Here is a 12324-nt window from a genome sequence, read left to right on the forward strand (position 1 = left end):
GCTGCGGTGTCTCTGAGCCCAGCGCTCTGACACTGCCCTGGTCAGTGGCCTCGGCTCCGTGTGTGTCTGTTGTTAGGCTGAGACCACTGAGCTGTGCTATTTTCTAAGTGCTCCCCTCTAAAACGATGAGCTACACTCACCTAAAGCCGTAAGCATATGTGTCCAAAAGCAGAGTTCTCGATGGGGGAGACCGTCCAGGGATTAACATGATAAATGTGGGGGCCGTTGTAACCTTATTCTGTATTTTACCAAATCAGACTATGGGGAGCAGAGGCGTGCACTACAGGTGCCTTATCAAAAGGAGACTTGGTTTTATGGCCAGGTACCAGGAGTATGTCAGGTTTGAGCTGAACCTGTGTGTGCCCTGCTGGACCTCAGGCTCACTCCAGCTCTGGTCTCTGGCCTCACCCTGCAGCCTCTTTGACCTGTCCCTCCCCGAAGGGCCTGCAGGAACCAGGAGTTCACCTTGTCCTACCCTATCTGAGGCCTCCTGCTGCTCACACGCCCGCCTGCCCTTCACTGCCATTTGAACAGCAGAGCTGTACCTCTGCCTGATCCCACAAACCCGGGACAGGGAGGTGGTGGCGGACCCTGGCCTGAGGTAGACTTGGAGGCTGCTTGACTGCACGGGTGACCTTGTTTCTAGGCCTGCCGGCCCATCCGCTCAACTCTGAAGGGTGGTTGTCCGGACCCCGACCCTGCCCCCGCCCCAAGTGTATTTCCTGCTGGGCCATCTCACTCCTGCTGACTGGCCTCCCGACTTCTGGTGTCTCCTACTCCCCTCCCCCATAACCTTGTGAGAGTCCCTTTCCCCCCAGGCTCTGAGTTGCTCCCAGTGCCCACGGAATGAAAAAGCCACGCTCATTGATAGAGCACTTCATAATTTTTCCCAGTGTGTTCAGTCCTGCTAGCCAGGCCCTGTCCTTTAAAGGCCACTGCAACACACACACACACACACACACACACACACACACACACACACATCGTTTCTTACTCTCTGCCTCCCTTCCCACCAGTGCAATGTGTGTCTCACCCTCTTTTCCTTTCCTCCCTCGTCCTTAGAGGCCTCCTCTGCACTGGTCCCCTCTTTGGTGACAGCTGCCCATTCGTTAGCTGCTGCCCCGTCTGTGCCCCAAATGCCGTGCACCCTGTCAGACACACACACATTGAGCTCTTCACTGCACTTAGCTGAATAAGTCAACTTGGCGCCTGAGGGGCCGCCCAGTGCTGAGGACACAGGAAGCCCAGTGAACGTTTCCGTGTACAGATACTGAGGGCTGTGGGCTGTCTCAAGACTTACTCTTTGGACTTTCTGGCAGGGCGCCTGCCTCCCTGAACGATACAAGCATGCTCCACGATCCTTGCCTGGGTACCTATGGTGGACCTGTGTTCCCGTGGCTCGTGTTAGGAGGCTACGATGGTAAGTAGGGAAACTTTATCTTCTTGGTCAAGTAGTCTTGCCGGTGTCAAATGGGAATTACAAAGATGATTAATACCTTACCTCTTGAAACCTACATTTCTTTTGGCTATGGCTTTGGCTTTTTTCCCCCTGGACTTAGAATAACTTGATTCTTTTGTTTCTAACTCCCTTTAAGTCACCTGTGCCTCTGAGAGGGGCCCCAGTGGGTTTGGATCTCTAATCTCAAGGTTAGCGGTACAAACCCCCCACCAGTTGCTTCCTGGGAGAGAAACCTGCTGTCTGCTTCAGTAGAGATTTACAGCCTTGGGAACCCAAAAGGGAAGCTCTGCTCCGTCCTGTAGAGTGGCTGTGAGGCAGAATTGACTCGATGGCAGTGTTTGGGTTTTTTGGGCATGTTTGAGATGCTTTGGGGAACCAAGAACCCTTTGTACAGATACTGCAGTGTGCACAAGCACACACTGTGCGCAGCAGTTCCAGGAAGTGCTGGAACCCTTGAAGCCCCTCTGTGGGACCCCTAAGGGGTCTATGGGCTGAAGGTTAAACCAAGCAAACTCAGACCCATGGTCCCCGCATCAAATTCGACTCACAGCAGCCCTATAAGGCAGAGTAGAACTGCTCTCTAGAGTATCCGAGGCAGCCTCATCCTTCTCTGGAAGAGCAGCTGGTGGGTCCGAACTACTGACCTTGTCCTTAGCAGCCCAAATTAACCGCCCCCAGGCCCCCAGGGCTCCTTGGGTTAAGAACTTTTCTTATGAGGAAGAGGGAATGTATGAGGTGTATTTGAGGGGTAAAGGAGCTAACTTGACGGTTTATTTTTTCTTGTAAGCCAGTTGGTTAGGAGCTTGTGTGATCCCGAGGTGCCGAAGGGATCAGTTATCAGGCATCAAAGAACAAAAAAATCATATCATTGTGTGCTCACCTCTCTGATATGATCACTGGATGCATAAGCAAATGTGGCAAAGAAAGCTGATGGTGCCCGGCTATCAAAAGATATAGTGTCTGGGGTCTTAAAGACTTGAAGGTAAACAAGCAGCCATCTATCTCAGAAGCAACAAAGTTCATGTGGAAGAAGCACACCAGCCTGTGCAATCACAAGGTATTGAAGGGATCAGGTATCAGGCATCAAAGAATAGAAACATCAAATCATTGTGAATGAGGGGGAGTGTGGAGTAGGGACCCAAAGCCTATCTGTAGGCAACTGGACATCCTCTTATGGAAGGGTCATGGGGAGGAGACAAGCCAGTCAGGGTGCAGTGTACCAATGATGAAAACTTTTCTCTAATTCCTAAATGCTTCCTCCCCCACCACTATCATGATCCCAATTCCACCTTACAAATCTGGCTAGACCAGAGGATGTACACTGGTACAGATAGGAACTGGAAACACAGGGAATCCAGGGCGGATGATCCCTCCATGACCAGTGGTGTGGCTTTGAAAGGGAACCGATTACAAGGATCTACATGTGACCTCCTCCCTGGGGGACAGACTGCAGAGGGGTGGATGAAGGGAGATGTCAGACAGGGCAAGATATGACAAAATAATAATTTATACATTATCATGAGGTTCATGAGGGAGGTGGAAGCGGGGAGGGAGGGGAGAAAATGAGGACCTGATGCCAGGGGCTTAGGTGGAGAGCAAATGTTTGGAGAATGATAAGGGCAATGAATGTACAAATGTGCTTTATACAATTGATGTATGTATGGGTTGTGATAAGCCTTGTATGAGCCCCTGATAAAACAAACAAACAACAGTTGGTTAGGAACCCAGGCACTTTCTAGAGGCCAGATCCATTGTTTAGCTGAAGAGCCAGTCCCTGTAACTTCACAGGAGGTTTCACTTGGCTTGTGGAATGATGGTTCATGTGACACCTTTGGCAGCTGGAACCTAATTACAGGCTGCTCAACAAGTTTTTCTTCAACCCAGTGAGTGGGTGGGTGGGTAGGCCTGAACAGTTCTCCTCCAACACAGGAGAAGCAGAGAGGTTGTGACCTCTGTGTAAAACTGACTCTGCTTCATGTGATAAAATGGGGGAAAGAGCATTGACTACTAGCTAATCGTATGGGCAAGGAAAAAGTCGATTGGAGCTCTAGTTTACTCCTTACATGCCACTCCCCTGCCCACCCCCTCCCCCCACCCCCAAATTCCAGACAAATCAGAGGTTGGCATGTAAGCAGCAAAACCATTGGAAGAGCTAGGAGAAAACACAGGAGAGGCTGGGTTGGGTTTTGATTATTGAAATGGAGAAGATGTTTCTAAACAACCTAGACACCACAAAAGGGAAGACCGCCAGATCAAAATGTGTGGAGGGAAAATATCAAGATATTGAAAACCAAATGGACAAATGCGAAAGGAAATGTGTGTGTGTGTGTGTGTGTGTGTGTGTGTGTGTGTGTGTGTTGTGTCTTGGTTCTTGGATGAAGGTTTACAGGGCAGCTTAGGTAGGTTCCCATCCATCAGCAGTTTCTGTAGAAGTTCATCAGTGCTGTTGGTTCTCAATGAGTGAGCCTTCTCATTATTCCCGTCTGGCCATTCAGTTTCTGGTAATCTCAGTTCTCTGTCCCCTGACCTGCTCCTCTTTGTTTTAACGTAATTGTTGATCTTTCAGAGTCATGAGCTATCTCCTCCATGAGTCAACAATTTACAGTGTTTCCTTTCTGGCTACTCATACCCATTAATCCAGTTTCCCTTCTCCTTCGAATTCTCAACGTTGATTGTTTTGCTGTTGTTAATTTTTTTAAATCATTTTATTAGGGGCTCATACAACTCTTCCCAATCCATATATCATTTGTGTCCAGCACATTCGTACGTATGTTGCCATCATCATTCTCAAAACACCTGTTTTCTACTTGAGCCCTTGGCATCAGCTTCTCATTTTCTCCTCCCTCCCCACTCCCTCCTCCCCCTTGATAATTTATAAATGAATATTATTTTATCATATCTGACACCATCCGACGTCTCCTTCACCCAGTTCTCTGCTTCCCGTCCTCCAGGGAGGAAGTTACATGTAGACCTTGTCATCTGTTCCCCCTTTCTCCTTCACCCTCCCTCCACCCTCCCAATTTCGCCACTCACCACTGGTCCTGAGGGGCTCATCTGTCCTGGATTCCCTGTATTTCCAGTTCCTATCCTTGCCAGTGCACATCCTCCGGTCCAGCCGGATATGTAAGGTAGAATTGGGATCATGATAGTGGCGGAAAGAACCAGAGAAAAACTGTATGCTCATCGTTGCTACACTGCACCCTGACTGGCTCGTCACCTCCCCACGGCCCTTCTGCGAGGGGATGTTGTTCATTTTTATGTTGTGAATTATGGGGGAGATTTACATTTCAGACCAATCAACAGTTAAACCACTCATAAACCGCCCTTTCTGCAATTGTGCCCCACTCTGCGAGTTTAAGGCGTGTATCCAGCAGAGGTATTGCTGGATCACGTGAGATTTCTGTGCCCTGTTTGAGGTGGTGTCGCATTGCTGCCCACAGTGGCCGCACACATTTACTGACCCACCAGCAGTGAATGAGAGTTCCAGGCTGCCCACCCCTGTCTAGCACTTGTCTTCTAGTTTTTTTAAAACTTGGCCTGTTACTGTCAGTGTGAGGTGATAGCTCAGGCATGGTTGTTTTCATTTGCATTTCTTGGATGACATGATTTGGAGCACATTTTAAATAATGTTGGCCATTGGAATGTTGTATTTGTTCAACTTTTCCGTTCCTTTGCCCACTTTCTAATTGGATTATTTTTTAGTTTTCTGTAGGTTTTAGAGATCAGTCCTCTGTTGATTGTGTCATTGCTGAAGGACTTTTGCTAATCCATGGGTCCTCTTCTGTACTCTTTGGATGAAGTCTTTCGATGCACTGTGTGTCTCATTTTTAGAAGATCGCAGTCTTCCGTGTTCTGCTACATGTGCTTCCTTCAGTATGTGTCATAGTATGTCTGGGCCCTGCAATAGGTCCTGGCGTTTGTTTGTATGTTCTCATTGGTTCTCTTACAGCTCTGGGGTTTACATTTAGGTCTTTGGGTTTTTTTGTTTTGTTTTTCAAACAATATTGTTTATTGTGTTATATATATATTTTACATTTTATCAGGGGCTCATACAGCTCTTATCACAATCCATACATATACATACATCAATTGTGTAAAGCACATCCGTACATTCTTTGCCCTCATCATTTTCAAAGCATTTGCTCTCCACTTAAGCCCTTCCTTTGCATATTTAGGTCTTTGATCCATCTTGAGTTCATGCAGAAATTCTCAACACAACCCTGGCCAAAAGATCCAACAACAGATTAAAAAAATAATACACCATGATCAAGTGGGATTCATACCAGGTGTGCAAAAATGTTTCAACATTAGAAAAGCTATCAAAGGAATCCACCGCATGAATAATAAAAAAGAAACGCATGATCATATCAATCGACATACAAAGGCATTTGACAATGTCCAACACCCATTCCTGATAAAAATACCCAACTAACTGGAATAGAAATTTCTCAGCATAATAAAGGCCATATATGAAAATGGGGAAAAGCTGGAAGCAAGTCCTCCTGTGAATGGGAGGCCTCTTATCACACGCTTATTCAATATTGTGCTCTACGTCTTAGCCAGGACCATGGGACCACAGAAAGAAATCAAAGTGGGCAAAGAAGTGCAACTCTCGCTGTTTTTAGGTAGTTTGATTTTATTTGTAGAAAACCCCAAAGACTCCACCTAAAAATTGTTGGAAGCAATCAAAAGATTGAGCAAAGTCGCAGGATAGAAGGTTAACACACAAAATTTAATCAGCTTCCTGTATACTAACAAAAAGATGAAAAAAGACATCAGTACCATTTACACCAGCCACACACAAACTGAAATACTTAAGGATAAGTCTAACCAGAGAAACAAGACTTGGGAAAAGAAAACGACAGAACACTATCAGAAGAAACCCACATACATGGAAGAATGTTCCAGGTTCATGGACAGGACGGTTTAACATTGGAAAATGTCAATATGACCCCAAACCTTATTTAAATACAACACAATTCCCATCCAAATTCCAACTTGATTCGCTAAAGTTACAGAAAAGCAAATTGCTAACTTTACACGGAGAGGGAAGAGACCTAGGATAGTTAAAAATTTAAGAAGAAAATGAAAAACCTTTAAAATATTTTCTTAATATACAAAGAGCTCTTTTTTAAAAAAAATTCTATTACCTTAAAGCAAAATGGGTAAGGAAATGTAAATATTTTAAAGAAAAAACAATTGGCTTTTGATTATATGGGGCCAAAGCTCAACATGTCTCTTTAGTGCAATGCATTCTATTTCGCTTTTCTATGGAACAGAACACAAAGATCTAAGTGTTTGGTGCCACCCCGCTGGGAAAGTGTGGATCTCTGTGCTGTTGGTGGACGGGTTACTGCAGTCTAAGCCGCAGAAAAGCAGGCATTGTTCTCTCTCCTGTTACCGATGCATCCCCAGTGCCTAGCATCATGCCGGACACAGAGGGCTCAGTCAAGAAAATCTCAGAGAAGAATTGACAAACATTGCAACTTCTTTAGATCACCCCCCGAGAGAGTTTATCCATAAGAGAAATAGACACACTTCATGATTCGGTGGGAGCCTAGTGGGTGACACATTGGCCTGCTAACTGCACAGTCAGCGGTTTGAACCTACCCGCTGCTCCACGAGTGAAGATGAGGCTTTGAGCTCCCATAAAGATCCACAGCCTCAGAAACCCAAAGGGGCAGTTCCGTTCTGCCCTGTGGACTTGCTGTGAGTGGGCGACAGTGAGATGGACGTGGGCTATTGGTGGGTATTTTTGGTGGCGGGGGGGTTGGTTTTTGTAGGTTTCCGTGGTTTTCTATGTAAGAATTTATTCCATGAATTCATATATTAAAATATAAGATTATTCTTTATACTTATAACAAAAAGAAAGAGCAAATAATGCCCATGGAGTGGAGATGGGCTAAATTGTATACGCAACATTATGTAGCAGAGGACGAATAAGGACACCCGTTAAATTCTACAGCGGAACCATCTCCGTGACCCAGTGTGTCAGTGTCAGGGGCAGCGTCGTTCCTCCATGTCCGGGGGCCGGCAGAATGGATGCATATGTTTGCTGGGCAGATGGGCATCAGTGGCCACAGTGTGCGAGGAGACCTTGGGAATCGAGAGGTTCGGGGGGTGCCTGTCTGTGTGGCTTGTCGCTTGTACCTTGCATGCACCACTGAAGTCAGAACGTCTTCTTCCTGCATGCGAACGTCGCCTCCCTCGGAGACGATCCTTCTCCGTCACTCATGGCGCCCCGGGCAGTCAGTCAGTCCCGTGAACTCCCATTGGTCCGTGGTGCTCAGGGACACGGTCCACACAGGGAGGGCTCCTTGTTAGCAGCTGTGTGGTCATTCCGCGCCCGAGAGTATCTGGTTTTGTGGTCTTGTGATAACCTTTTGATGTCACGTTTTTCCTTTCCAGCTCAAAACTACCATAATGCCACCGCCCTTGTGATAACCTTTCCTATCAACAACTACCACAACGACACAGAGAAGCTGCAGAAGGCCCTGGCCTGGGAGAAAGAGTAAGTTGCCAAGGGGGCGGCTGACCAAGGGTCCCTCCTTTGCTGGGAGCCGGAAGCGGGTGGCAAGCACTTAATTGCCTCTGCCTCCTATGTTTTGTCTTGTTTTGTTTTACTGGGGACTCGTACAACTCTTGTCACAATCCATACATCGCTTGCATCAGGCGAATTTGTACATACGTTGCCTTCATTCTTTTCGAGCCATTTACTTTCTGTTGAGCCCTTGGTATTAGCTCCTCTTTTTTCCCCCCTCCCTCCCCACCTCACATGTTTAAAAACGTTCTTGCATTGTTTCCCAGCAGCAAAAACCGAGAGTGAGCCAAGGGTACGTTAGCAACAGAGGAGTTACGTTAAGTTTGTGCTTGTAAGTCTTAGCCAGGACAACAGAATGTTAAGTAGTCGTTACAATGAGGGGAGAGCCCCGATGGTACAGTCACGAAGGCTGGGGCTGGTAACCTAAAGGTCGGTGGTTCAAACCCACCAGCCCTTTCTTGGAAGAAAGATGTAGCAGCCTGCTTCTGTTAATATTTGCAACCTTGGGAAACTACGGGGCAGTTCTACCCTGTCCTGTAGGAGCTCTGCGGATTGGAATCAAGTCAACGACCATGGGTTAAAGTGAGCTAGGACCAGCAAGACCTATTAAATAAAATGTCACAGGCAGCATGCTTAGGTAAGCGTGTGCTGAATATGTTCTTGCGTAGAATTTTATCACACAAACGAAAGAGAAATTGTTTTTATTCTTCATTTTATGGCCTTTGGTTCTTCATATATTTTGTTCTTCAAGTAAGACCTATTCTTTTTGTTATAATATACTTCATTTGGAAGTCTATTTTTGAAGAAATTTAATAGGGAAACGCGAGCTGGTTCATTGTGATGTATAGTGTGAGGCATTTACCATCGCAGCCGTTTCTATGAGGGCAAATTGGCGGCCTTAATTCGGCACAGCCACCAGAACCCAGTGTTCAACTGGTTCTTATCCGGCACTGAGGGTAGAGAGCTCGCATCTGCAGCTAAGTCTGTAACCTCGGGTCAGCCTAGCTAGTAGAAGACCCTGATGGGAGACAGACATGAAGGTAAGTTTGGCCTTGTGTCATCGAAGCTGGGAAGACTTAATGTAGTTGTCACCACGTGTTCACGACAAATACCAAATGTTGCTTCCTCTGTAGGTTTATCAATTTCATGAAAAACTATAAGAACCCCAACCTGACCATTTCTTTCACTGCCGAGCGAAGTCTTGAAGACGAGCTGAACCGCGAAAGCAAAAGCGATGTCTTCACTGTGACCATCAGCTACGCCGTCATGTTCTTGTACATCTCCATCGCCTTGGGCCACATCAAAAGCTGCCGCAGGCTTCTGGTACGTGCTGCGTGACTGTGGGTACCTGCGGATCTAGGGGAAAGGCACCACCCGCCATCATACGTGCCCCTGCATGTCCGAATTCCTGCCCCGCAAGGGCCCCGGTGTGGCGGTTCTACGTGACGTCTCGACGTCCTGCAGCGCTTTACCTCAGTTCCCGTAGTTTGGCCTGGCCTAGACGGAGCGGCTCTGTCACCTAACCCAGTGTTTTCCAAGCTTGCCGCTGTATCACGTTGAAGGATGTGCGCTCAGGCAGTGCACTGCCGGGAAACCCGAAACGTTTCTTGTCTTCTCCGCAGTGAGACGTGTACAGTCCGCTCCTGAGCGGGTAACAGTAAAGAACCAGCCCTCGCGTCCAGCATGTTGGGCACCAGACAAAGCCCCCTGTCCCCGTTGCCTCCCCCAGGTGGACTCGAAGATCTCCTTGGGCATTGCGGGCATCCTGATTGTGCTGAGCTCGGTGGCCTGCTCCTTGGGCATCTTCAGCTACATCGGGATCCCCCTCACCCTGATTGTGATTGAGGTCATCCCGTTCCTGGTGCTGGCTGTGGGCGTGGACAACATCTTCATCCTGGTGCAGACCTACCAGGTGTGTTCTCACGTGCCGGTGTGCCGACAGAGGTGGGGTCTGTGCTAGCCCCGGGGCCTGTCACTGACTGTGAGGCTCCAGGCAGAATGGGGAACCAAAAAGACTCTTCCCTCCTGCCCCCGCCTGTCCCCCATCGCCTGTGGTGCTGAAGAAGACTGGTAGCCTGGGCTTGTTTTAGACATCTGGGGGCCCAACCCCATCCCTTTCTTTGGTTGGTGGAACAGCTATAAAGCGAGAATTGGGTGTTCACATGATGTTCTTTCCCCGGATGTGCAAGGTTGCTTTAACACGCTTTCAGAGAACACCTTGGAGACGAGCGTCTCTTGGCGTGGAACAGAAGAACTTGTCCATCTGTTCAAGGTGGGGCTACAGGGAGGAGGTCAAGACATTGCCCCTCTGTGGTGGAAAATGGTGCTGACCGATTGGCTCACCCTCGGGTCCCTTGTCCACAGGCCTGTAGCCAGAGCGAAGACTTGGTGGCTCGGCAGAAGACCGGTTCTGCAGACTCGCAGCTTGTGATAGTGTGTGTCAGTCTTGGCTCTAGTGTCTCAGCAAAGCCCCCCCCCCCCCCCGAGTGCAGGACGATGCTAAATAGGTTAACAGGTCTTGGAGTTTGTGTCTTGTACCAAAGCCAATGCCTTCACGTTGGTTATGACTTATGGTGACCCTATAGAACAGGGTGGACCTGAACTATAGGAGTTTTGGAGGTAAAGTTTTCAAGAAGTAGACAATGACCTCATCTCAATCTTGCAGAGCGGCTGGTGGGTGTGAGATGCTGACCCTTCACCTAAGCCACTGCACTACCGGGGCGCTTTACATGCTTTTGACTCATCGTCTTCGCCACTTGAGTTAGCATAAAGCAGCAAAGAGCATGAATGACACTGCTATTTAGGAAGTAACTTCCATGCTGCAAATTTAAAGTTTGTTTGTTTGTTTGTTTTAGAGAGAAGAACGTCTCCAGGGGGAAACACTGGACCAGCATGTGGGCAGGGTGCTAGGAGAAGTGGCTCCCAGCATGCTCCTGTCATCCTTCTCTGAGACCGTTGCGTTTTTCTTAGGTAATCACACTGGGCTCCGCCAGGAGCAGGCCTGGGAAAGGGGGAGGGGAGCGGGAGTGGATTGCCTGGATGTGCCCTGTCTTTGGGCTGTGTCCCTTTCTGAGGTTGATGCTCTGAGCAGGAAGAATCACTTGTTGGGCCACCAGACAGATTGGCAGTGGGTGTGGAATCTGGTGGGCTATTGACTGTCACTTTGCACCTGTCTTTCTCACATTGAACCTGAAAAAGACATGGACAGGAATATCGATGCTGGACTTGTAGGATGACACAGACTTGGAGCCCATCATGACAAAAGGTCGCTATTTGAAAGTGACCTTCTGGTGTAGCCTCAGGATCGTCCTCAGCCACCACCACCATGAGCAGCGCTTCTCTGGTCCGTAGGCACCACTAGCAAATGGGAAGGAGCCTCTGTAGTGAGCAGATGAGCAGACTTTCCGAATCCTTCAGTGCACAGCACTATGCGGGGGGCGCGGTCTTTATGCACATGGAGACCGCTCCAGATAGACCTGTGCAGGTGCTACCTGCCGCTCTGCTGAAGGGTGCTGCGAGACAAGCGATGCGAAGGCTCCAGGGAATGACTCAGCCCAAGAAGACTCTCCCACCACGACCCTTGCCCAGGCGCCAGGTTGTCGAATTTAGGGCCCTGGTAGGACCGCTATTGGCGGCATCGTCCACAAAGACGCCATTGGCACGCTGGTCTTTCATTTCCACAAAGCAATGCCCTTTTGAAACCTGTGGCCATTATTGCCCTGGCGCTGGACAGGTAGGTGAAAACAAAAAGTCGCCTTTCAGCTCCGTGATCAGTTACGGCGTCTGGCTTCAGATCAAAAGACTAAGGGATTTATGTCTGTTGGCGATCACCTCTTTAGGCACAATGGTTAAGTTCTCGGTGATTAGCTGAAAGGTTGGCAGTTCGAACCTCCCAGTGTCTGTCTCTGAGGGAGAAAGACCTAGCAGTCTGCTCCCATAAGAATTACAGCCTGGAACCCCCCGATCCCCCACCCGCCCCCAAACCCCCTAACCCGGCCAGTTCTGCTGTGCCATGTAGGGTTCTGTGGATCTGAGTCAGCTCCACATACCCGGCAAGCATAGCAGTGGTAAGAAAGCCGATACAACCCTGTCTTGGACCCACAGTGGGGGCCAGGGCACTGGGGCCCACATGTGCCCTCTGAAGCGGGCAAGAGTGGTACTGGCTCAGGGCTACTGAGTCAAAGTTTCAAGTGAAGTTGTCAATCTAGGTTTTTTAATATCTCATTTTTAAATATTGGCTTCTTATTTTTTTAAAATTTTCAATCCTGAAATAGATCAGGGACTGGTATGTAGTTTGAGTCTTACCTGTGTATCTACCTTGGAG

The 12324-nt window shown here is 48.4% G+C and overlaps 1 protein-coding gene across 2 annotated transcripts in view; it reads left to right on the forward strand.

The window, feature by feature from the left end:
- The window catches only part of NPC1 (NPC intracellular cholesterol transporter 1), a 65221-nt gene that overhangs the window by 43466 nt on the left and 9431 nt on the right, over positions 1–12324 (forward strand). For both annotated transcript variants that reach the window (XM_075533061.1, XM_075533062.1), the window contains exons 10-14: positions 1320–1420; positions 7868–7970; positions 9134–9323; positions 9730–9912; positions 10856–10970. In XM_075533061.1, coding sequence (XP_075389176.1) covers positions 1320–1420; positions 7868–7970; positions 9134–9323; positions 9730–9912; positions 10856–10970 — 692 coding nt within the window. The remainder of the gene's footprint in view (positions 1–1319; positions 1421–7867; positions 7971–9133; positions 9324–9729; positions 9913–10855; positions 10971–12324) is intronic.

Source organism: Tenrec ecaudatus, chromosome 15 (assembly GCF_050624435.1).
Source record: "Tenrec ecaudatus isolate mTenEca1 chromosome 15, mTenEca1.hap1, whole genome shotgun sequence".
NCBI classification, from domain to species: Eukaryota; Metazoa; Chordata; class Mammalia; order Afrosoricida; family Tenrecidae; genus Tenrec; species Tenrec ecaudatus.